Source organism: Anas acuta, chromosome 17 (genome assembly GCF_963932015.1).
Source record: "Anas acuta chromosome 17, bAnaAcu1.1, whole genome shotgun sequence".
Lineage (NCBI taxonomy): Eukaryota > Metazoa > Chordata > Aves > Anseriformes > Anatidae > Anas > Anas acuta.
Window position 1 is genome coordinate 1,570,170 of NC_088995.1, and position 24,732 is coordinate 1,594,901.

Genomic DNA, 24,732 nt, shown 5'->3' on the forward strand with positions numbered 1-24,732 from the left:
TGATTAGAGGCCACCAGGGAACCAAGGCAGGGGTGCAAGCAGAGACCTGAGCCCGGCTCCTGTCCTTCAGCAGAGGAGCCAGGTCTTTGAGGCCGGGGCAGGGGCACCTGGAGTTGTCCTCCCTCCTCTCCAGCCTCCGTGGGAGCTGCAACGCGAGCCAGAAAGGGCAGGACGGGAGAAAGGAGCAGATGGGGCGGTCGCCCTGGTCAAACCGTGGCAGCTCCGCTGATAAATCTGCAGCACGGCTCATGATGTGTCCTCTGGGCCACCAGCTATTCGTAGTCCTGCCTACTGACTGCTCCGCAGCACAGGGGAGGATGAGACAAACTGCTCCTCACAGTTCCTGAGTTTATTTTAAAGCTTCTGTTTGAGACTGCTTCTTCAGCAGGATTTACATTTCCTCGTGCCAGTGCATGGTCAGCCTCAGAGCTGGACGGAGACCTCCTCCTCTGTCCTCTTGGTGCCTCAGCCATTGGGTTTGTACTTCCAGCTCCATCCAGTCCTGTGAGATTTACCTGACACTGGTGCTTGTTTAAAGGTTAAGGCCAAGTCTTGTGACTAAAACACAGTAAAAGATTTTTAATTCTTTTTTAAAAAAATCAGTGTTTGCACCAGGTCCAGGCTCCAGCCTTGGCTCGGGCCAAGTTATCTTCTGCCAAGCTGCCCCTCTGACGAACGCCCCCAGCGCCAGAGGGCCCTCCGTGTAGGCGGAGAGAACATCTTCATAGCTTAACATACAAACAGCGGCGTTTATTTAGGCACAAGGTAAGAGTCCAAGGCTCCAGTTTGAGGGCTGAGGGACTGGGCGGGGAGGTGAGGTCTGGCCTCTGAGCAGCAGCGTGTCCCGGTGCCCCTCCTGCTGCCGGCTCAGGATGGGCTGTTGTTGTCCACCGTGGAGAGGAGACGGGCGACCTGAGCCTTCTGCGCGCGGGTGATGTGCTGTGTCATCTGGATGATGCAGTCCATGGCCACCTCGGGATTGGCTTGGACCAGGCTGCAAGGCATGAAGCAAGAGCTGCCTCGTCTCTACCACCTGCAGGCCCCAGCCCAAGCCATGGTTTTGGCCTCCACGCTCGGCTCCGTGGCCACTCACCTCCGGATGTGCTTGAGCACGTAGTCCCGCTTCAGGTACTTGATGTTCTCCCGGATGGCTGACTTGGTGCCGTCGTCCTCCTGCATGTGCTTCTCCAGCCACTCCACCACCACCTGGTTGTTGTCCCAGAGGTAGCCCTGGGGAGAGCAGCACCGTGTTGGGGGGCCCAGTGCCCACAGGCTGAGCCCCTCTTTTGCTACAGCCCTGGGTTTTTTCCTCCCGTGGCACAACCAGACAATGGGATTCGTCTTCTCAGTCCTGCACGTATGGCACGGCATGCACCCCAGCCCATGTAACAGCCATGGGGAGAGGGGTCAGTATGGAAATCAAAACTCAGAAAAGCTTCATGGACTACTAAAAAAGCAAAAGGTTAAGGGAGAACACGTTTCCTTTGCACCCCTTCACTCCCCAGCTCAGCAAGCGCAGGACCGAGCTGGTGAGGTGCGTCACGGCACTCACTGCATGCAGCTCAAACACCAAGACCCCAGGTTTCTCTTCTGCCCTGGGAAGCCCTGGTGGATGGTGGAAATGAACAGGCCTGTAGTATTTTCGAAGGACGGGGCCCTGGGGCTCTGTGTACCTTTTCAGCTCCCTCCGTCTCCATGAACCAGCGCCGCAGCATGGACTGGATGTGGATATGGCTCAGCTCGCTGTTGGCGTTTAGGATCTCCATCCTCACCACTTCCTCCAGCAGCAGCCGTCGCAGCCGCCAGTAGAGGAAGGAGCGGGCGTTTTTCCATTCCAGGATGTCCTGCAGAAAGCCCAGGGAGAGGAGCTGACACACGGCAACTGCCTGCTCACAGCTCGTGCTGGCAGGCCTGCAGGCAGATCTGCTGGGCTGCAGCAGAAACCAACACCCGGAGCAGGAAAATGCACAGAGCAGCAGCCCAGGACCCTGCAGGGAATTTTGGCTCCCACCTTCATGCTTCTGCTGCAACCCCAAAGCCACGCCAAGCCCCCTCCCCAGCCCTGCCGCTGCCCTTGCTCACCGTGATGACGCCTTTCTCCTGCATGCGGCCGGGGGTGTCGTGCAGGTCGGCGAAGCGCACGGCCACCTGGTAGTAGATGGGCAGCAGGAGCTCCTCCCGGGCCTTGAGCTGCTTCTCCAGCTCCTTGCGCTGAGCCTCGGACAGCTCAGGTGTCCCTGCAGGGGCAGACGGCTGTCATTGCCCAGCAAGGGGCCTGGTCTCTGCTCGCTGTTCCTATTTCAGCCATCCCAACGTGATATCCCTCTGTTTCGGCACATCTGCAGCCCTGCCCAGAGCCCAGCCGCAGAGCCCCATGTCTGTGAAGGGGCCGTGCTGTGCTCTGTGCCCGCCACCACACAGACACTTCATGGGACTGTGTTTAAGCAAGGTTGGGGGGGAAAACCCTCCCAGCACAGCCCCACCGCCTGCTGCAGGCAGGAGCAAATCGCAGGGCAAAAGGAGCCCTGGTTCATTAAAGGAAGCTTCTGTGCAGCTCTGTAACGATTATTTCAGCTAATTTCGGCACTGATGCAGCATGGCTATTGCCATACTTCATCTCAAAGCACAGGAGCAGTTGCTGTAGCAAAATCCAGCACCCTCCGCAGAGCCCCAGGGGATATGGGGATTTGAAGGTACCACCACAGCCCCTCAGCAGGCCCCGTCATCAGACAAACCATTAGGAATTTTCCCAAATTGATGAACACAAAAGGGTTTCCTGGTGCTTGCCACCACGGTGTCTGAAGCAAGTGTTCCAACTCACCACTACCAAGGCCCAGAGGCTGCAATGCCCTTCCCTTACCCAGCTGCTCAACAAGCCTGGCATAAACCGTATCGATCCTTCTCATGGTCTTCACCAAATCTTTCTTCCTGAACTTGATCTCCACTGTTCCCCCAGGCTCCAAAATGCCGCCCCTGGAAGGAATATTTGGTAAAGCAAGGGCAGGTCAGCAGGGGACAATAAGCTCTGGGACAAGGCATTGCTGCTGGTGGCAAAGTGTGGCAGTTCAGGCAACTCCCTCTTCTAAGAATTAGGGACAGAGAAAACCTAAAATAATGTTGTTTCCAATCTGGGATCCTTGGCTATTCTCCCTCTCCTTACAGCTTGTCCAACACACATTAATTCAGGCTAGAGAAACCCTCCAACCCCCCAAAGAAAAGGTTTCACTCCCTGCAGCTTTTGCTGGACACCGGAGGATCTCCCCAAGGAGATCCTTGCCACACTGCTCCCACGCTGCTTTGTAAGAGCCCAGGGACTTTTAGCTGATTGAGCAAAAACTCAAGAGCAAAAAATAGAAGTCTCTGGTGATCGGCGGTCTCCGTGAGCAGGACCCTGACTCTGCAGACCCCGTGTGTCAGGCTGTGCGGGATGCCCACGGTCTGGATGGAGCACTGAGGCTGACCTGCTCTCCTTGTCCGCGTAGAGCTCCACGTACAGGGGGTTGATGGTGGAGTCGATGACCACCCAGGAGCCGCCCCGCAGCTCCGCGTGCGGCGGGATGTACACCAGGATGGGCTGCTTGAAATCCCGCAGGCTGTCGACGATGAAGGCGCCGAACTTCAGCATTTGGTCGTACATGTCTGAAAGCCAAAGGGACTCAGTGGCTGGGCACCCCGAGTGCCGCAGGGTGGGCTGCTGCCCTTTACCTCCTCTCAGCCTTTTCCAGTCTGGCTGCCAAAAACCTTTTTTTCTCCAGCAGAGCCTAAACAAACCCCTCAATCCAGCCCAGTGGGAAGCCACCAAGCCCTGGAACCTGGGTCCTGGCAGTGTCCCAGCACCTCTCCATCCCAACATCATGTCCCGGAGCTGCCGGGCAGGACCCTGCCATGCTGGGTCACCCCAGGACCCCAACGGGTGGCAGAGGGGCTGGTGGCACAGCACAGTGCAGGGATCCGGGCCCCCTGAGCGCTGGTACCTTTCATGCCGCTGGAGAAGCCCCTCCAGTTGGCGAAGATCATCAGCGGGAGGTGCTCCCGGTTGAAGTCCCGAATAGCCTGGGCTGTTTTAAAGGCAGAGTCGGGGAACCAGACCTGTCCCGCCTGCTGGATTATCTGGAAGAGATGGCAAACAGCATCACTGAGACCAGTGTCAGTGCTTCCAGGCAAACTGTGCTGGCAAGGCAGCAGCACGCAGTGTGTGAGGGCTGGAAGGAGACAAACTGAGGGCGCACATGCTCAATTTCACCAGGATTTAAGGAGAATCAGGACATGCCAAAAGGTTACACTAAGCTTTTTTTCCCTGCTTTCCCCTCCAGCCCCCCTGCTGCACACTCTTCCCTGCCACTCGGTGGCACCGAGGTCTCCCCACGCACCTTTGCCTCCGAGTCGGGGTTGGCAGGGTCTGCAGGTATGGTCACCTCCACAGGGCGGGTCTCCACAGCGATGACACCCACGGGGAGCCCTCCCAGCCTGCGGCAAGGCAGGGCACCTCAGCAGGGGCCGGTTCCCCTGCATGCTGCAGCCCTTCTCCACCAGAAATGTCCCTCCCATAACCAGCCCCACGGGCACAGAGCACTTGCACGTAGCTGTGCTTGCAGCCTCCCCGCCCCAGGGCTGGGTAGGGACAGGGAAGCCCCCCCTGAACCCAGCAGTACCTCGCTCTGCCAACCACGACCGTCTGAGCCCACGGCCTCATGATCTCCTGGAAGCTTCCCTGGTCAAAGAAGCCGCTCTGCCACGTCCCCTTGAGAGCTGCAGAGCAAAGGGGAAAAAGGAGAGACAACTGCGAGTGCTGAAGGGTTTTCTGTGCAGCAAAAAGCACCTTCTGCTCCAGGACAGGAGAGTTTGCAGCCACGGGATGCATTTGGGCAGAGGTCTTGGGCTGTTCTCACTTACTTGGGTGAGGCCTCCCTGCCAGCATCCACCTGGGGTCATAGGGGACTTTGGAGGGGACAAAATCGATTTCTCTTTCAATGGGGTCACTTATGGCAGTGACGGGCACTGGGCTCCGGTTATCCTGTAAGGGAGAGCCCCGAGGGCAGGTCACCAGCCAGGAACCCCTCTAACAGCCCACGCTGCCACCCCGCAGCACCTTCCCACCTTGGGCATGTAGGAGAGCCACTGCAGGATGGTGTAGACACCTTCAAAGTCATCTGGGACAGTGACATGGGAAACGCCGTTGTTGTGCATGATCTGCACGCCTCCCAGCTGGTTGTTGGATGTGTAAACCTCACGCCCCAACACCTAGGTGGAATTACCAACAGAAACACAGATGCTAGAGTAAGGAGAGGCAACTGCTGCTCTATTTGCTAAGTTAAACCTTTGCCTAGGTTCATTCCCTCTGGTCTGAGGGATTTGAATTTCCACCTCTGCCTACGCAGGGTGATGTTAAAGCAAACTGCCAGGGAACTGCCCCCTCTTCCCACGGGACGGGGACGGTGCTGGAGCACGGTACCTTGTTGAGAGCTGTGACACCGGTGAGGATGATGTGGGAGTTCTCCACCTGGATGACGCGCTGGCCCAGCCTCACCAGGTACGCGCCGATCCCGATGGCACGACACGTCACCTGGGCACAGACACACGAGGACACAGAGTTACGGGGGGGGATCAGGCTGCAGCAGTGCTGCTGTCAGCTCTGCAGGGCTCTGCATCAGGTTGCTTGTTACACCCTGTTATCCCCTCCAGGAAATGTTAAAACCAAGGAGAATTGGGGAGGAGTGGAGCAGGGGAAGGCCTGAGGCTGTACCATGCTGATGGTCACGATTTCATCGTAGGCACGAGAGGACTCCCCAGCGATGGTGCCAGCGGCTCGCAGGTTTTCCACCCCAAATCCGTTGTCCTTCCCAATGATGTCCAGGAGGACGTACCTGGGGGAGAGGCAGAGCTGGGATGGCTTGGGGAGGACAGGGCGAAGCGTTCCTTTGCGTGGTGGGACCAACAGGAAGCCGGGCCAGGATGTGGGAGCTGCATTGGCAGAGATGTGGGGCAGGGTTTGGGGTTGTCCCACAGGACAGCAGGGCTCACCTGGACTCGCCCCCTTCCTCCACATGCTCGCAGTGCACCGAGTTCATGGCACTGATCCTCGTGTAGTCCTGGGGAGTCAGGTACAGGTACTTGAAGCCCTGAAAACAAAGGGGAGAGTGAGCTGCAGTGCCCACTTTGTGCGCACTCACAGGGGACACCGAGCGCTCCAAACCCATCCCAGAGCTGTCCTCACAGCAGGGTCAGGACCAGGGCTGGACAGAGCAGCTGCACCAACACAGGCACCTTCATCTCCACCCCACCAGGGAAGGTGGAGGGAACCATCCCCATGGCACTGCATACACACAGAGTCTCACATCCCGACATTTTGTCTCCCAGTTCATCTCTGATCCTTCCCCAGACAAGTCCTCTGATCCTCTCTCTGACAGCCAGAGGTGAGGTGCCCACACACCTTGTAGGGATCCTCGGGGTCCACCCAGGCCACTTGGAACATGTGTTTTATCTCCTCGGCGAAGCCGATGCGGGCCCCGCTGTTGGCGGCGATGTAGACGCGGGGGATGCCCTCGGCCCGGGCCAGCTCCGAGGCCCTCAGGAAGACCAGGTCCTCCTCCGGCCCGAAGGAGCCGATCTTGTGCGTGATGTCGTTGCAGATGAGCACGATGTCCCGGCCCTTCGGGTACTCGGGGGTCTTCAGCTTCATTTTGAAGGCGACCATCCCCACCTGCCCCAAAATGGCACAGTGTCACAGGGCTGGCTCCTCCAGAGCAAGGAGGTCGGAGCTGAGAGTGCAGACAGACAGAGCTCCTGTTTGGGGAGCATCTCCCAGGCTTTGTGCACAGCTGGGACAGGGAAGCCACCAGCAGTTCCCACCGGTGGCAGCGCAGCTTCCCACCCCCCTGCTCCCAAACCGCTCCCCGCTACCTCGTTGCCTCCAGGGAGCCTGTTCATCTGCACCAGGTGTCCCTGTGAGTCCAGAACCAGCTCGGTGTACGTCAGGACATCCTTGGGGTAGAGGTCTGAGGAGCCCCACAGCTTGAAGAGAGCCTGCAGAGACACGGAGCATGGAGCAGGCTGAAAACACGTGGCCACGGCTGCTCCAAAGCCATCACTGAGTGTGAACGTGCACTTCTGCAGCAAGCTGGGACTTTGTGTGAGCACAAATTTTGTGTTAGAGTCCTGCTGCCGTCCTCCTTGCCCCAGGGCTTTCTGGTTCACATTCTTTGTGAATACAGCTATGGCAACTGGCAAGAACTAAGAATGAATTCTGAAATCCTTCATATAACCAAAAAATTCAGGGTTTGGGTTCTTTCTGTTTTGTCTTTGCCAGCTCAGGGGAAAGGAATCCCACTCAAGATGGGAAAACGTGGGAAGGGAGGGAAAGAAAAGGAAATTCAATCATTTGGAGCCTCTCTGCTTCACCAGACCCACCTGCCTGATCATCTCGGGGAAGTCGTACACGTAGGTGGTGCCCAAGGACTGTGCCTGGAAGCGCTTGGCCTGGAGCAGGTCCTTGGTGACGTAGGGGGTGTTGATGAGCATCCCGTGCTGCGGCCCTTGCTTGTCCCCGTACGACTGGAACATGATCTGGAGAGAAGGGCAGAGCGTTGGAGGGGGACACAGAGGGGAGGGACGCAGAGAAGGTCGCTGCACAGGGCTGGGGGCTGCAGGAACAGCCCCGCAGCTTTGCCACAGCTGGCAGCTGCTCGTTCTTGAGCACAGGACCCTGCGGGGGGACTCGGGGGTGGTTTGGGGTGGTCGTGGTGGGGCTCCTGTTTGCTGCCACCTCCTGTGGGAACTCACGTTGCCGGTGCTGGAGTCCCTCACTTCCTTGTAGAGGCTGATGTCCAGGTAGTAGCCGGACTCGTTGGTCAGGAAGAGGCGGATGGGGATGGCCGTGGTGGTGGGCGTCAGGCGGATGTTGATCTTCACCTCGGCCTGCAGGACCCGCAGCTTCCAGAGGCGGCTGCCGTAGCGCATCACCATGGACCGTACCGACTCCTCGATCTGGGTACGGGACAGCTCGTGGGTGCTTTTTCAAGCCCAAGGGACATCGTAGTCCTTGAGCGTGCGATGCTGAGCTTGGAGAAGCCCCATTGTGTCTCCACCTCACCAGACATTTCAGGTTTGCTCTGCGCAAGCCCCTTCCCTCCCTTCCTCCCTGCCAGGGGCCAGTGCTGCCATCCGGTCTCTCCACTGGGAAGAGGGAAAGATGGTGCCTTGCATTCCCCTTCAAACAGATAGCCTCTGCTTTCCTGCCATGTGCTGCCTGGGGGCAGAGCCCTCCACTCATCCTTGTACCCTCCAGCAAATCACTGCTTGTCCAAGCCCACGCTCACTGAGAGGTGTGAAATGTCAGCATCTCTCCAGTAAAAATCTCACAGACAACAAACCCCCAGATGCAGAATTGCTCTGGGGCTGCCAAATCAATCCCCTATCCAAGGCTGGGTGTGCACTGGATCCAGCAGCCAGCCTGTAGGGTGGCAGCCCAACCAAGCCCAGGGACGAGGCAATCTCCATCCTCAGCTCAGCACCAGGAAGCAGGACCCCCAGAAACGCACCTTGGAGGGGTCCATGACGACAGTTGGGACAAAGTTGAGGAAGATGTGGTTGCAGTCAGTGCGGACGCTGGTGTTGTTGAAGGCCACCTCCAGCTCATCCATCGCCTCCAGGAGCAGCCGCTCGCCCTCGTTCTGCAGGTACTCGAAGGAGGCCTCCTGCAGCACGTGAGGCAGCTCTCAGGAGGCCAGAAAAAAACCCTGTGCCCAAGCTGCCACAGCCTCCACCCAGGACCAGGGCTCTCCTGCAGCAGCCAGCCCCCATCTCCCACGGGCCGGGGCCGCCTTGCCTTGGTGATGAGGTCCGAGTGCCGCACGATGGCGCGGATGAAGAAGCGGTAGTCGGTGGCCTCGGTGCCCGCCTGCACCTTGGCGGCGCCCAGGTAGAGGTGCATCTTGTGGTTGGCACAGGGGATGGCCGTCAGGTCGAAGTTGCGCATGCGGCTCAGCTCCAGCTGGAAGGCCAGAGCGGGCTCCAGGTGCCGGTAGATGCGGTCCTCTGCGAACTGGGCACGGGGACAGAGAGTCAGGGGCCAGCCCATGTGGGCAGACCCCGCTCCATCCCAGAGGGGGGGACAGCTCCTACCTCGTCCCTGGCTCTGAATGTGAAAAACTTTGGGAATTCTCTCTAGAAAAAAAAGGAGGAAGGCAAAACATTGATAAACCTGGCACAAAGAGGGTTTTTCTGAGGATAATACAGGAGATAAACCATTATTTGAATCCCCAGTTGGTTGATTCCCAGCTCTCCCTCCCAACACGTGGCACATCATCTCTGAATGCTCGAGTGGCAGAAGCACAACGTGTCCAAAGCCACTCTGTTAGCATTCAGCCTGCACTGACCTGCTGGGCAATGAGAAACGTGATTCTCCGGAGACCACAGTCCACAAGGATGGTTTTCTGCAGGGAAATAGAAGGGAGGGTCAGAGCACAGGGTCAGAGCACAGGGGCCGGCCGGTGGAAGGGGCAGCCACTGGGGTCTGGGGTCCCAGCTGGGAGGGTCCAGCCCGTTTGGTGCACCTTGGACTGGGCGAAGGCTCTGAAGATCGGCACCAGCTTCTCGTCCTCCACGTGGTCTGCACAGCGCAGCGCGATGTTGAGGATGTGGATTGGCTCCTCGCGGATGTTCTGGCAATGAGAGCCCCGCTCAGCCCTGCTGCTTCAGCCCAGCAGCCCTGCCACCAGCCCCGCACCACCCGGGGGGGGGGGACAGGAACGGTGCCGTGCCCACCTTGCCATCCTCCTCCTCGTAGACGGTGGCTCGTGCCTCGCTGAAGAGTGAGGTCTCCAGAGGTGGGTTGGCAAAGCATGAGATCACTTCATCGAAATTCCTGCCCAGACAGCAGGCATGGGGTGAGAAGCCAACATTTTGCCCTCCCCAGCCCAACAGGACAGCACCACAGCCCTCTCACCTCGTGAAGTCCTCGAATTTGTCGAAGGCCACCATGGCTCCCATGCGCTGGCTCAGGGGAGAAAAGCCACTGTCCATGAAGAGCTCGGTGCTGTGCCGGGCCAGGTCGGGGTTGGAGATGCTGATGGGGACAGACATCCTGCACGGGGCAGCAAGGTGGCTGTCAGCCGTGGGCAGCACCGCTCCTTGGGCCCAGCAAGGACCACGCAGCTCCCACACAAGACCCTGACCCCGAGAGCACTCGTCCTGCTCCCTGGCAGGGTCCCCACACTTCGGAGAAATAAATCCGACAGCTTTGCAAAAAGGACCTCATCTGGAGGATGCCTGAGAGGCGAGGGTACCTGTTGGGGTGGGAGAAGGGCAGCATGAACTGGAATTCCACCAGGCAGGTGCCGTCCGAGAGCTGCCGGTGCTGCAGGCTGTTCAGCTCGTAGGCGATGTACCCGCGCCGCACGTACACCTGGGGGGGACATGCTGGGGGGTTACCCCCATCTGCTGCTTCTCTGCTCCCACTTTGAACATCTACACACCCCAGGGAGGGTGCAGACACCCTCCCGTGTCCCCACAGCCCTCACCTCCAGCGCTGCCATGCGCACAACCTGGTTGGTGTGGTAGAAGAAGATGGGCAGCACGTCGAAAATGGTGGTTTCCGAGAGGATCAGTTTCTGGAGGGAGAAAGCAAAGTTTAGGGTAAGGATGGAGTGGGACCCCCCTTGGCCCATTACAGGACACTGGGAGGCACAACTCAATGGGGTTCCCCAGTGTGGGCTGCACAGGAGCAGCCCCCAGGTGTGGTGGGACACCCAACCCACTACGGGGACATTGATAGTCCCAGGCATGGATCCACACATCAATCCCCCTCCAAACGGGGCAGGGAAAAGGAGACGAGACAGGCACTGACACTGAAGCAAGCTTTTTGGGCTGTTTTTAAGCCTAAGCCACTTATGGAGCAGATCTCCTCACCGGAGCCACCCCAGAGTAAAAATTTTTCTGTAGAGAAACACGAGGTTCCCAACCTTCAGGTTCTCAGGGCAGAATTCGTGTCCATACATGTCGATAGCAGAGAGGAATATGGACTCCACCTGGTTGTGCCGCAGCTCGTAGGAGGGCAGGTGAGAAGCAATGAGCACCTGCAAGAGGAGAGGTGACTGGGATGGGGACAGGGATGGGGACAGGGATGGGGACAGCCCAGCGTGGTGCTCGCTGACCTGCCGGGCTCTCAGGGCCACTTTGGAGTGTTCAGTCTTGCTGAGCTGTGTCAGCTCGTTTAGGATGGCCGTCAGCTCGTCCGTCAGCGTGGGGTCACGGCCACAGAGCTGGTCCTACAATGCACACACCGTGATGTCAAGGTTTGAGCTGGCTCCTTGCTGCGGGAAGCACCACCACACGTCCCCAGCCCTGTGGGGACAACAGGGACAAGACCCCGCGCAGGGAACAGGGATGGCAATGGGCAAAATTCTGCTCTTTGAAAGAAGTGCAGCAGTGTAATGCTAAGGAGGGGACATGAAGACCCCCTTAACACGGCAGCCATGGGGTGAAACAGAAAGGGATGCTTGAATGCAAACCCAGACCCTGGGGATGCTCTGAACAGAAGAGAGGAAAGAAAATTTATCAAGCCCCTGTCCACTTTCAATGGGAAAGCACAAAGCTGTGATGGCCACAGGCAGCTGAGTACTGGGGCAGCCTTTCCCCATCCCACAGCGATATGGAGCTCGCCTTACAGGATTTTTCCTACCACGAGCTTTTGCCACTGCACAGGCCACACTCACAATTAACATGGTCACCAGCAGGTTCTTCTTCGCCACCTGGGCATGGGAGAAGATGCTCTCGAGCACCGGAGTCATGTCAGGTTTGTACTGTTCCCGCAGGCTGATGACGCACTTGTCGTAATGAGCTGTGGGGCAGAGCACCGTGAGCCCTGCAGTCCCCCCCCGAGAGCCCCCCCAGTCCCCGGAGCCCCCCAAACCCTCACCGTGCTGGAACTGCATCTCCACTTGCAGGTAGCGCCGCAGCAGGTCCAGCACCACTGCCTTCATGTAGCCGCGGATGCCACTGCGGTACCTGGGGAGCAAAGAGCCCGGAGTGCTGGGAGGGTGCTGGGGGGGGGACACAGGGGGACACAGGGAGCACCGGGCTCACCTCTGCACCAGCTGCACCACGCTCTGCGTGTTCATGAAGAAGACCTCCCGCTCGGCCTTCCTCTGCAGCGTGGCTGCGTGGGTGTCCAGCACCGTGGCGATCTGCAAGGGCAGGGGGTTCGGCACTGCTCAGGGCTGCCTGCTCTGCTGGGGGCAGCACTACCACGCACAGGCACTTCCAGGGTCATTCCCCCCACCCCCAAATGAAAAAACACAGTGGCCAATAAATATAAATGTAAAAATATAAACTTTTCCCATCGCTTTTTTTTTTTTTTTTTCAAATCAGGTCTTAGCAGGACAAATTCAGGCAGGAGTTCCTGAAAAGGGAAGCCAAAGCCAAGTTTCTCACCTGCTGGCTGGGAAAGCGGCAGAGCACGGAGGTGATGTTGCTGGCATACTGTGCCATCACCTTCCGGATCGACTTCTCCACAGAGAGAGGGATTCTTCCTGAAATGCTGGTCATGATTTCCTGCAGCTCCAGGAGGGGCAAGGAGGGATCCCGCAGGGTTTTCATCAGCTGGGCCACCCACTCCTTCACCTGCAGGGAGCAGGGGCTGCTGCTGCCTGCACCCCGGCACTGTGTGCACCCCCGGAGCTGCACGTCGTGCAGGGCACGGGGGCTGCCAGGAGCCGAGGATGCTCTTTGCCCTGGCACCCACCTTGGCACTGAAGTAGGGCTCGGGCAGGCAGTACCCGTTCATCACGTTGGTGAGGTTTTCCAGCACGTTGCGGAGAACCTGGTGCTGCTTCTCGCCGGTGATGGGGAGGGTCTGCTGGGGTGGGAGCCCCCCCGTGAACGGCTGCGCCTGGAGAAAGTGGAGAGAGGGAGGCTGGCCTGAGTCCTTGCCAGTACAGGGCTGAGCACCCAAAAGCTGCAGCTGCCCCGGCAGACACCAGCCTGACCCCTCCAGCATCTGCTTTTGGTTGGAAGAAGCACCTAACGGCCAGCTTCATGTTTCTGCCAGTACAACGGCATGAAAAAGATGCAGAAAAACTACAGATGTAGTCAGAGAATTATAGCTACACTAAACCATGCACGTTAACTTCTGTACCCAGAGCAAGCACGCACAGGATGCTTACCCAGCACCATGCCAGCCCCAACACAGCCAGCTGGGGACATAGCATGGGCGCGCAGTGCCACCCTGTGCCGGGACAAGGGCACATCCCAGCCCCGGGCTGCTTCTCAGCTCTGTCCCCCAGCAGGCATCCCTGACACCCCACGGACTCACCGGCTTCACTTTGGTGGGGTCATCCAGCTCGAGGCGGGCGATGACGCAGCCTGCCTCCAGCAGCGCGCCCGGCCGCTTGACGTAGTGCACCCGACCTGCCTCCTCCACCGTCAGCGTCATGATGATCTTCATCACCTGTGTAAAGAAGGAGCAAAATGTAAATTCACCCACCACCACCCTGCTGCTGCTAAAGGGTTTGACCCCGAGCCATGCACCGGAGCCCCGGGAGTGCGCTCACCTCGATCTCTGCGTACACGCTCCCTTCGGCGAGGTGCCCGCCGTCCTCCACCGTGTACTGCAGCAGCTTCCCCGCGGAGGGTGAGCGCAGCACCGTGGGGTCCTTCTCCTTCTCGAAGTCGCACGTTTTGTTGCCGATGGTGATCCGGTACCTTAGGGAGAGGGAAAAGTCTCAGCCTGGCCCCGTGGCTGCCACGGAGAAGGGCGCAGCGAGGGGGTACCTGTCGATCTCCTCCTTCATGTAGGTGGTGTAGCTGTTGCCGTTGTAGGAGAGGAGCAGCCCCCCGTCGTTGAGGCGGTGCACGTCGATCTCGATGTGAGTGTGGTTCATGATGATGACGTACGTGGTCAAGGACTGGCGGGCAACCTGCAGGCAGCAGCCAGAGACAGACTTCAGCGAGACCTCCGAAATGTGTGCCATGGGTTTTCGAGAGGCTGGTGGTGTGTGTGTGTGTCTGAGCATCTCCCAGTGCTTGGTAGAGAAAACTGCCATGGGATGGGATGCTGGAGGCTTTGTTTGAACAGCTGGTTCAACACCCAACCAAGAGCTGGGTTAACTCACCACCATGGCTCATCCTCTGCTTTTTTTTAGAGAGTATTTTTCATGAAGTTCAACTTTAAAAGCAAGGAAAGGAGGCTCTTTGTTAAGATCTGGGCCATGGGATGTATGACTATGTCTGTCTTGTTTAACTGAGGTTATCAAACTCATTTTTACATTGCACATTTTTAAAGGACAGCCTCATATTTATTGCATCTCTCTCCTCTCAGCGGGACAGGAGCACATCTCCTTGTCCTGGGGAGAAGCCTGTGGTGCCAGCGAGTGCTGCAGCCAGCTCCGGAGGAGCACAGCCCAGCCCTTACCTGCAGAACGTACTTCACACCCTCATAGATGAGCTCCACGTCAACGATGTTCAGCAAGGAGGCTGCGGGCAGCACTTGGCCCCTGAAACACAACGGCAGGGTCAGGGACACAAACCTTTAATTCCTCGCCTGTGCAACCCGTCGGGGAGCCAAGTGTGTGAGATGTCAGAGGTGCTGCTGGCACCAGGCTGCGTGGGGAGGGCACTGAGGTGACCAGAGGGGACAGGAATTTATACACAACCCACGTGAGAGCCTCTTACAAACACAGCCAGAGGCAGCCCAGACGCTGGCAAACACGCTCAGATAAAGGCACGGAGGAGAGCTCCGCGCGTCCTCCAAGGCCAGGGGAATAACCTTGGTGCTTGAGCACAAAAACAAAAACAAGCTGCATTCAGCTCAGCTGCTTTCCCTTGAAGGCTGTTTTCACAGCCATGCGGAACGTTGTTTCTCTCTTTGGCTTCTCAATATTGCTTTATCCAGCGCCCTGTGAGCCACAGCACATTCTGACACTGCCCCATGGCACTGCCTTCAAATTTGCAAAGCAAAAATAAGAAAGAAGACAGCCAAGGGAGAACAAAACCCTGATCCCCATGCTTGAAGCAGCCACGCAGATTTTAGGAGCAGCCCTTTAGGGATGCACTCCCCTTGTCCCCCATGCCCATGGCCATCAGGTCCCACAGCCCCAGCATGGGCAGCTCCCCCCTGCACCTCTCCAACGAGTGCAGAAAGTCAGTCATGCACGTCCTGAAGGCAGCGTCTGCGACGTTCAGGGCACCACAGACGACACCCAGCATCGTGTCCGGCTTCTCTGCCTAGGGGTTACAAATAACGGGGTTGGGGTCTCCTCACGGAAGGGAGAGGTGACCCTGGGGGCTGCAGGGGCCGGTCTCCTCCACCTGCACTTTCTCGGCGATCAGATGGTCCAGCCAGCCAGTGTCAATCTCGTTGTTCTGGAAGCTCTCTGTCTCCAGAAGTTTAACCAGATACTCCACCGTGGTCCGGAAATCCCCGCGGATGGAGAGCTCTTTCAGGGCCACCACCATATTCCTTTCAGGGAGAAAAAAAAATAATAAAACATTTTCTTAATGACAAAGCAGGGCTCTGCTTCATCCAAACACACTTCCCCTGCCTTCTAAGCTGTCCCCGGGCACTTCAGACACCAGGAGCTGCTCCTGTTTTCCACCCCTTGCTCAGGGCAGGTGCTCACCAGCTCCCCATGCAGCACATTTCAGGGGCTCTGTCACCATTAGCCCATCAATGGACCAAGGGGCTGAAGGGGTTGTTATGCAGCAGCCAAAGGCTGCAGGAAAAAAGCACAGAGGCTGGAACAATGAGTGCCCGGCCCCAGATGCCCTTGTGCCAGGATAAAACATTCCCACAGGGCAGGAAGGGGATGACATAGTGCACCGTGAGCCTGGCTCTCCGGCTCTTTGCTCTTTAGGATTTGTTCCAGTTTGTTGAGAAATTTCCTGCTCAATGTACAATAAAGCTTTGATTTCAAACGCTTAAATACCCAGGACAGCCCTGTTACATGTTGCTTAATTACTGAATGAACACTGCTGCTCACTGGCACTGAGAACGTGACTGCCTCAAAGAGCCACGTGGATTAACTGGGGCCATAACAGTACTGCAGTCTGAAAACTTTGGCTACGAGCAGATGGTCTCTGCAACACCAATAAGCCACCCAGCACTGCAGCTGAGATAAGAGCCAGCTTTCCTGGCTCGGGCACCTATTGGGAGTCTTTTCTGAGGACGCTTTCTCAGCCCCTAGAGTGCCACACTCACGAAATGGCCTCCTCCCGGTTCTCTCCCCACGAGAAGCAGTGCCCAAACTGGGAATCGGCAAATTCGTGCAGACCCCCGGCAGCTGCCACGCTGAAGTACCCCCAGACGTTCTTGCTGCTGCGGAAGTTCAGCTCCTGCACTGTCCCTGAGCTGGGCTTGAAACCCTGAACAAAGAGCAGAAGGCATTGAGAAAGCAGGCTTGGAGCCCACGCGGAATAAATAGGGAAGGGGGAACCCCTCTGCCTTTTATGAAGATTTAATTCACCCCAGGGGTTGAATTCCCTCTGACTCTGTCCTGTTGGGGAGGACCGTGCCCGGTTCACCCCCCCAGCAGCAGGGTCCTCGTGTCCCCAGGGCTCACCTCCTCGGGGTTCTCGCTGGTGATGCGCGCGGCGATGACGTGGCCCCTGGGCACGGGGGCGTTGGTGGGGCTGTTGAAGCAGATGGGGGTATCGCCCCACGGGCTCTCCCCGTACAGCACGCGGATGTCTTTTATCCTGTGCAAGGGGATGCCCATGGCAATCTGCACGAGCAAGAAAGAGGGCTTCAGCTGCTGGAACGAGGCTGAACACACTGGTATATGGCGCAGCTTCCCTCTGCAAGCCTCCAACTTAGTGCTTTTCCCTAAATTGCAAAATTTCTTCATTTTGTACAGCTTGCAAAGTGACCCGCGTGCATTCAGGTACCTGGAGCTGGGCAGCGGGGAGGTTCACATCCGCAATCATTTCCGTGCAGGGGTGCTCGACCTGCAGGCGTGGGTTCAGCTCGAGGAAGTGGAAGCTCCCGTCCTCGCTGTAGAGGTACTCGACGGTGCCCGTGCTCACGTAGCCCACCATCTGCGCCAGGCGGACTGCACACTGCAGGAGAGAGCGAAACCACAGCGCTGAGAAATTCACCACCAGGGCTGCCTCAGCAGTGCCCCTGCCCACGTAAAAGGACACAAGCAAGGCCAACAGGCATTTCTGGAGAGCCCCCGGTGCCCAAAACCGGGGCAAACCCAGCAAGGAACTGGGCATCTTCTCTTTGTCACCTGCAGGCTGGGGCCACCCACCTTCTCCATCACCTCGATGACAGCAGGAGCTGCGATAGTGGTGGGTGCCTCCTCGATGATCTTCTGGTGGCGGCGCTGGATGGAGCAGTCGCGGCCGAAGAGGGAGATGGCGTTGCCGTACTCGTCGGCCAGCACCTGCACCTCCAGGTGCCGCGCGTGCTGAGCCAGCTGCATCAGGAAGATGGGGGAGCCGGGTGCCTCTGCCTGCACCTGTGGTCACACCTCCAAAATTAAGCCCAGGTCCTGCAGCAAGCCCAGGAGGTGCCACTTGGGTGCTTTGGGGTGGCAGCAGGACCCTGGTGCGTGCCCCAGCCTGGCCGAGGGGACAGGGAGGGACAAGACAAGGGCTCCAGGCACCTCTCACCTGTCGGAAGCAGGCACTGAGTTCCTCTGCTGCCTCCACTTTTCGGATGCCTTTGCCTCCACCACCTTCTGCTGCCTTGACCATCAGCGGGTAGCCGATCCTCTTGGCCACCTGAGGGGAACAAGGACTGGGGAGGCCAAAGAGCTCTGGACCCCAGCCGGGTCATCCTGAGCTGCTGTCAAAGTGTCCTTGCATTGCTGCAGGCTCCAAATTAAAATGATGGTGCACAGGGGACAAGTGGCTGCCCGTGGGCTCAGCTTTACCTCCAGGCCTTCCTCCACGTCCTTCACGCAGCCTTGCGCGTACGTCTCGAGGGGGATGCTGATCATCTGCTGACCCTTCTGGTCCTCCTCAGACCACTGGGCCACCAGACCTGTGAGCACACCCAGGGACACGGTCACCACAGGGGTGGCAGGGCCACCAAGGGGACTGCCTGCTGGGTACACCCGGGGTAGCTGGAGATCCCATGGGGACACATGCCATTTCCCTGGGGTCCATGCACCCTGTCCCCAAAAACCCTTCACCCAAACCAGCAGCCACTCAGCTGCTGTGGGGTCCCAAATGTCCACAGCCACCCTGTGGCCAGCCAGGCAAGGGACCCCCATCCCTGGAGCTTGCTTTGGGAGAGAAGGAGAGGCAGGGAGTAGAGAAACGGGCATGGGGAGGGTGTGTAGGGCCGCATATAGGCACTTACCGCTCCCACTCCACGGCAGCGTGGGGATCTGGACTGTCTGAGCCACAATGGTGGAGGCGACTTTGTCCCCCAGGGCCCACATGGCATCGCTGGGGGGACCTTAGAACAAGGAGGGAAGGGATGAGCTGGGCCAGCCGGCCCATCCCCACTGCCCAGAGGTGATGGACACTGCAAAAAGCTGCTCCCCACTGAGCTGCCACCATCAGCCATGGGGATGGCCCTTCTGCAAAGACAGGGGGTGCAGGAAATACCCCCCCAGACCCACTGTCCATGCGGGATGGAGCTCAGCCCCTCTCCAAGGGGCAGCCCAGGAGGTCTGCTCCCACCCACGACACACGAACCAGGCAGATGTCTGAAACTGGTGTCACTGAGGACCAAGCATGCATGCACCCCCCTCCCAGTGCCCAGGGCTCCCTCCAGCGAACGGAAAGCAGTAAGCCCTTACCTAGGAAAGCTATCCCATTTTTCTGCAGCAGCTCTGGCAGCTTGGGGTTTTCTGAGGCATGTCCCCAGCCTGCCCATACAGCCTGGAAGAGGAGATGGAGCAACACAAGTCGTTATATTCTGCACCAGCACCTCCCTTTGGCCGTGGCATCATGCCTGACTCCTCTGCTTGGGGGGGGGGACACACATCACCCCCACTCGGAGCACCCCTTTTGCTCTCTGTGTTTCCCATGGGGGCTCCCAACAATTAATCCCAGCCCTTGCTGGCACAGGAGCTAGGCATTCTGGCACCAGTGTGGTCCTAAATCACACCTAAATGGTCCCCTAAGTCATCGGGGAGGCCCAGCAAAGAAGGGGGAGGCCAGCGAGCAGCTGTTACCTGGACTGGGATCCGTTTGGAAATGTCCACGATCAGCTCCACGTTGGCGTAGTTGTTGTTGTTGGCCCCCCCGGGGACGGGCACGTAGTGATCAGCCATCTTGATGTACTCTGAAAGACAACGTGGTGGCAGTGGGAGCATCCTCCCGCATCTGGGACGGGGAAAAAGTTATTTATTCCCAGATCTGGTTGCACGGAATGGCAGTGGGTGACCCCAGGCTGTGCAGAGCATCCCACGTCCCAGGCAGCGACGTGGCAAGGAGCGGGGGGGGCTGTCCTGGAGCGGTTTTAGAAATTACCTGCATTAGCCTTGAGGTCTTCGGGGGTGACCATGACCACAAAGCGAATGGCACGCTCGTTTCGGAACATCTCGTAGGCCCACCGGCGGATGGAGCGCATGCACTTGACGGCGGCGATGCCGTTGTTGGCGATGAGAACCTGCAAGGGACAGAGACGGGGGTGTGAGAGGAGAAAGTGGGGGGATGTGGGGGCTTATCCCCTGCTGGCTGTGGGGGCAGGCAGCCCCAGGAATGGCAGAGCAGGGACAGGATTTGGGGCAAGACATCGGGCAGCCCCAGCTGGGAGCAAGGTGGGGAGCAAAGCCAAGCCACAGACAGGCAGACGGGCTGGTGAGGCTCATTAACAGCCTGGAGCTAACGAAGAACAGGACTTTGGTCTTAATTTGTGTCACTCATGCAGTGCAGGAGTGCACGGCAGCATTCAGAGGGCTCTGCTCCCCAAGAGGGGATGAAGCCGACGGGACAAGGGCTCCATCTGCCGTGGGTGGCACAGGGGGATGCGGGCAGCACGGGGAGCACAAGGATACACGGCGAAAAGCCAGCACCCCACCACCAGACAGAGGCAGAGCTGAGTGGGAAGCCACCTTCTCGATGACACGGTTCCCCCCGAAGCGGGTGACGAATTCGGCGGGCGAGGCGACGGTGAAGTCCCGCTGCAGATCCATCTTCCTGTGCTCACGGCCGCGTTTCGCCAGGTGCAGCCCGGACATGCTAGGCCTGCAACAGGACGGGAGAGACATCAGCAAAGGGTTACGAGCCAGCCAGGAGTGCTGGAAAGGCTCCTGCCCTCCCCGGCTGCCTGGGAGGAGTCAGTCCTGTGGGCAGCCGGAGGCTTAGCACGAGCCAGCGAAGACCCAGATAAGACTTTGCCTCCTCCGCGGTTTCCTCTGCTGAAAGCAAAAAGCCAGCCCTCAGCTGCTGACCCCGCAGGGAACACAAAGAAGGCACTCTGTGTGCTACCAGCTCCCCATCACCCCGTGGGATCTCTCCAGGGATGTTTGGCACCTGCTGCCAAACTGCAGCGAAAACCGCTTCCAGCTGAGCTAAACAGGACGAGCAGCTCGGGATGAGCAGAGAATTTTGTGATTTCAGCTCCCCGCCCCTGGGAAAGGCGCAGGTGATCTCCAAGGACGCCGAGCGGCCGCAGGTCCGCGTTTACACACCGTGTTTGGCAGCCCCGGGGGCTGGCTGAGGCCCTGGCATGGAGGACAAAACCCTGAGGGTTTGAAGCTGGGGAGCAGGGAGCTGCTCAGGATTTCTGGCCGTGGTGGGATTTCACACCACGCTGCCCTGTGGCTGGGGAACTGGGACCCCCGTGGAGATGAAACTTGGCGAGCAGCCCTGCTGTGAGCAGCAGGGACAAAACTGGGGGTGCCCTGAGCCCACCCTGACCTTGCCCTGGGGTTACTGAGGGAGGGCGAAGAGCAGGCAGCGCTCTGCAGGCAAGGCTTGGAAGGAGCGTGGTGTTCCTTCCCCAAAAGCTCTTTTGGGGATTTGCTCTTGCACAGCCTGCAACGACAGCTCCCCCGGGTCAGTACTGGGTCAGACCCCATCCTGCCCGCTCCATGGCCCTGAAATCCCCGAAATAATTCCCTGGGGGCACCACACCACCAGCCGGACTCACCCCTAGCACGGTTTTCCACTGAAGGCATCTCCACAAGCACCAGAGCCGTTCCTGGTCTCCCACCCCACAGCCCCAGGGGCTCAGCAGTGGGGTGACCCTCGTGTCCCCACAGCCATACACTTCCCTGCTGGCATCCAGAAAGTTTTAAGCAACTTTCTCTTCTAGTTACCAGATCCACCTTCTCCCCTCATCACCCAGCCAGGCCTAATGACATTGGACCTTTGATTATGATTCCACAGGTGAGCTACAAATAAGTGAAGGGAGAAGGACAAGCACCCCCAAACGACCAGATTTCACACCAGCGGCACACTTATTTTAAGGAGAAATATGCCGACACCCCCTGGGAGCTCAGGAAATGCCCCATTCCCTCCGTACACTCAGGATATTTTACGAATAGCCACGATTTTACGAGGTGATGGATTTATCACTTCCCAGTGCATCTCCCCAATGCTCAGCATCTCGGCTTCCCTCCCGAGCCCCCTACAAACCAGCGCCAACGCACCCGTGCCATCCTGCAAACCACAGCAACCACCTCCCCGGCGAGCCTCAGGTGCTGACGGAAGAAAATTCCTCCCATGAGAAAGCACAGACGAAAACCGAAAACCAGCGGGGCCCACAAGCAAGGCGGTGCCTGACACCTTCCAAACACCCAGCTCAACAAGGAGACGCCGTTTGGCTGAGCCGGGCGGCCGGGCTGTGGGTTTTCATAACGCGTTCCCGCAAAGGTCTTTTATTTTTAACTGTGGTGGGAGCGGAGGAGCCGGGCAGCAATGCTTTGTTTCCAGTTATTTATAATTGTCGTCAGCTGGGTTTGCACGGGAAGCTGTTGTGTGCTGCCAGCAGGCAGCGGCTCCTGTCCCCTCGCACAAATGGCACGGGGCATTGCCCCTGCAGGCTCGCATCAGTCTAGGCTCTTACTCAAACATAGCTTTGAGAAGCCAAGAGATGTTTTGGAAAACTCAGTATTGACAAGAGAAAGAAAAGCTTCCCCATTCCTGCATCTTCCCTTAAAAAATAAAAAAATAAAAAATAAAAAAAAAGTTTGGTTTTGTAACTCAGCCAGAATAAGTGGGGCACTACCCGCAGAATAAGGCTCACCTGCTTTTCATCAACTCATCACAGAGCAAAACCACCAAAGTGCTACTTTTTTTTTCCTTTCAGAATTCATCTGGGATGGCTGCAAGGGCAGAGGACGGGCAGGAGGGCTTCGCTGCTTTCCCAAACACCGCAGCAAAACCACCAGCGAGTGCCCCGCAGCTCCAGCTGCTCTGGGGCAGCCCTGGGGACATCCGCAGCGAGCCTGCCAGGCTGCATGGGGGCACGGCAGCACCCCACAAAGCCCTGGGGGCACATCAGTGTGCCCCCCTGATAGGAAAGTGCCTGCAGCAGCTGGGCTGGCAGCAGGACTGGCCCCCCATAGGACCTGGCCCCAGGGGCACAGGACAACACGTGCGTGTACAAATACACGTGCAAGTTCATGGGTAAGTGCACACGCAAGCACCCTGTTACAGGACTCAGCTTAATTTGCAGATCTACCCCCCCCCCCCCAAATGCAGCCGGTGATGCTCGTGCACAAAACAGGCACCCAGGCTGCAGGGTGAACGCCAGCAGCACCCACTGCTGCTCAGCACCAAGACCAACACCAATTTCGTCTCGTTGTGCAAGAACCCCCCCCCGTGTCCCAATGCCCTCCCCTCCTGCACCAAGCACAGCTGTGGCCAATGCACGGGGAGGGGGTGCAGGGCCGGAGAGAAAAACAGGAAAACAAAAGAGGAAGAGAAAAACAGCAGAAATTTGGTAAGTTGGCTTCAGTGCTGGGGTTTGCACTTAAAGGAACATCACACGCACACAAAGCGGTTTCCAACCCATTCTTTGACATCCAAAATCAATGTAAAAAGCAATCCCGTTCCAGCCATCCTTGATGGGGATTCAGGAGCTGTCACAGAGGGCCACTCAGACACATCCACCCCTGTCTCCAGCGTGCTGCTGTTAGCCTCATTATCAGGGTTTTTAGCACCAAGAGCACAGGGGGCAGGACTGAGACATCGCTGTGGTTATCTGCTAAGCACCTGCAGGTGGTTTTTAGCAACAAGGGCCCCGAGGTTGGAGAAATAAACCACCCAAAAAAACATCTGCCTGGCCTGAAACCGCTCCTTTTTGCTCCCCCCCCCCTCACATCATACCTTATGCCAACATGGGACTCCAACAAGGCGTTGGTGGCGGGGGCCTCAGCACTGGATCCCCCCGCGCCCACCAGGCTGCTGCGCCGGCTGCCCACCCTGAAGGCTGCAGCCACCACCTCGTCGTCGGAGGAGTTTTCATCAAAGGAGCCCAGCACAAATTTGGCCAAGGTCGGCCGGCGGAGAGCGGCGGGGTTGTACACCGCGATCTGCTCCTGCTCCCCCATGGCCGCCCTGCCGAGCTGCAGAGGGAGGCTTGGGGCCGGGGGGCTTGGTTGTACCGGGGGGCTTGGCTGTGCCGGGGGGGTTGCCAGCCCTGAGGGGGGCAGCGGGGCCGGGCTCTGCTCGGGCATCTCCTCCTTCTTCTTGGGGCTAGAGCTGGACATCTTGAGGCACATCAGCAGCGCGAGGATCAGCAGGAGCACGGCCACCAGCACCATTCAGCTGCCCTGGGGAGGAGAAGCCGGAGATGCTCCCTGAGCAGTTTTGCTGCATCACGGGCTGAGCTCCACCATCAGGGGATCCTATCCACCCAGTGGCAGCTCCGACACCGCCAGCCATCGCAGCCAGGGGACAGGAGCCCCCCCGGACCCCCTACAGCACCCAGCCCACCCCTCCCCACCTCAGCCGCCAGCTCCTGGAGCTGTTTTTTCACTTCCCAAACCAGCATCTTGGCAGCGGCCGCGCTGCTCCTCTGTCAGGATGGGAAAAGCCACCCCGTGGCTGGGGGCTAAAATGGGCGCCCTGCAGTGAGGGGGTGGCCCCGTTCCCCCCCCCCCAAACTGCTGGCACCCAAGGGTGGCGGCAGCCCTGAGGTGACAGGGGTGACCCCAGCCCCAGCTGGGTCCCCGGGGCAGGGTGGCCGTTAAACCGAAAATTCAGTTCTGTGAACCGTTAACGAAAGGGGGGGGCACAGAGGGGAACCGCCGTGCTCCCCTTCTCGAAGGGGTGACCTCCCCCTCTCCATCTCAATAAATACACTCAGCATTAACACTTCGGTTGGTTTATTTTTAAGAAAGAGCCCATCCTGGGGGCTGCATGCACCCCTCATCCCCCCAGGACAGCCCCCCCACTCCACAGCTCAGCACCTACCCACGCAGGGGGTCCCCAATTACCCTCCCAAAAAAAACACAAACAGCAGTAGCTATATTTAACCCCAAAACACCACAAAACCCAACGGGGGCCACTCACCATCGCTCCGAGCCCCCGGCGTCCCGGGACGAGCCCAAACCCAGGCTCGGCCACCTGAGGGGCCACAGCTCCAGGCCGAGCCCCTCCACACCACCCTGAACGTGTTGATCAGGGCTGGTGGCACTCGGTCCCCTCGCCAGGCCGGGTGACCGCCGTGTGCTGGGGACAGCGCGTGTCCCGACCCCCCCCCAGGGCCTGCAGGCCGGGGACATCGCCTGACCGCCCGCGGGGTTTCACGTTTCAGGCCCCCACGGCCTGCGTTAGGTTTGCCTGGCTCGCACGTGACGTTAACGTCAAGCTGAAATATTTCCCTGT

General features: G+C 58.5%; 1 protein-coding gene across 3 annotated transcripts; it reads right to left on the bottom strand.

Annotated features, from left to right (window-relative positions):
- Positions 1–729: 729 nt before the first annotated feature.
- Positions 730–24,698, bottom strand: ACACB (acetyl-CoA carboxylase beta). 3 transcript variants are annotated; one of them, XM_068653634.1, is made up of 53 exons: positions 24,418–24,698; positions 23,230–23,675; positions 20,007–20,139; positions 19,423–19,561; positions 19,125–19,234; positions 18,747–18,828; positions 18,302–18,400; positions 17,871–17,980; positions 17,608–17,718; positions 17,244–17,453; positions 16,879–17,049; positions 16,554–16,715; positions 16,193–16,356; positions 15,304–15,454; positions 15,116–15,219; positions 14,408–14,489; positions 13,768–13,913; positions 13,548–13,698; positions 13,310–13,444; positions 12,740–12,886; positions 12,430–12,618; positions 12,082–12,182; positions 11,915–12,003; positions 11,712–11,836; positions 11,151–11,264; positions 10,959–11,072; positions 10,518–10,607; positions 10,284–10,402; positions 9,944–10,081; positions 9,763–9,862; positions 9,552–9,659; positions 9,375–9,431; positions 9,121–9,162; positions 8,825–9,040; positions 8,538–8,693; positions 7,780–7,983; positions 7,408–7,563; positions 6,901–7,023; positions 6,431–6,700; positions 6,022–6,119; positions 5,744–5,864; positions 5,453–5,563; positions 5,098–5,241; positions 4,894–5,014; positions 4,653–4,749; positions 4,371–4,467; positions 3,975–4,110; positions 3,462–3,639; positions 2,861–2,973; positions 2,083–2,237; positions 1,674–1,844; positions 1,094–1,230; positions 730–994 (listed from the first exon to the last, which is right to left on the bottom strand). In XM_068653634.1, exons 2-53 carry the CDS (start codon positions 23,664–23,666, stop codon positions 868–870), a joined length of 7,161 nt encoding a protein of 2,386 aa, XP_068509735.1. In that variant the 5' UTR covers positions 23,667–23,675; positions 24,418–24,698; the 3' UTR covers positions 730–867. The 3 variants fall into 3 exon arrangements, with proteins under 3 accessions (XP_068509735.1, XP_068509734.1, XP_068509736.1); XM_068653633.1 differs by having other exon boundaries at positions 11,712–12,003; XM_068653635.1 differs by lacking the exons at positions 23,230–23,675; positions 24,418–24,698 and adding an exon at positions 21,549–21,776.
- Positions 24,699–24,732: the final 34 nt, after the last annotated feature.

Excerpts from the sequence above, each read along its gene's own strand:
- ACACB (XM_068653633.1), bottom strand. The coding sequence starts at position 23,666 with ATGGTGCTGGTGGCCGTGCTCCTGCTGATCCTCGCGCTGCTGATGTGC. Across the intron at positions 9,041-9,120 it reads CATTCAGAGCCAGGGACGAG|TTCGCAGAGGACCGCATCTA; the intron begins GTAGGAGCTGTC and ends CCCCGTGCCCAG. Across the intron at positions 5,865-6,021 it reads GAGGAAGGGGGCGAGTCCAG|GTACGTCCTCCTGGACATCA; the intron begins GTGAGCCCTGCT and ends CCTCTCCCCCAG.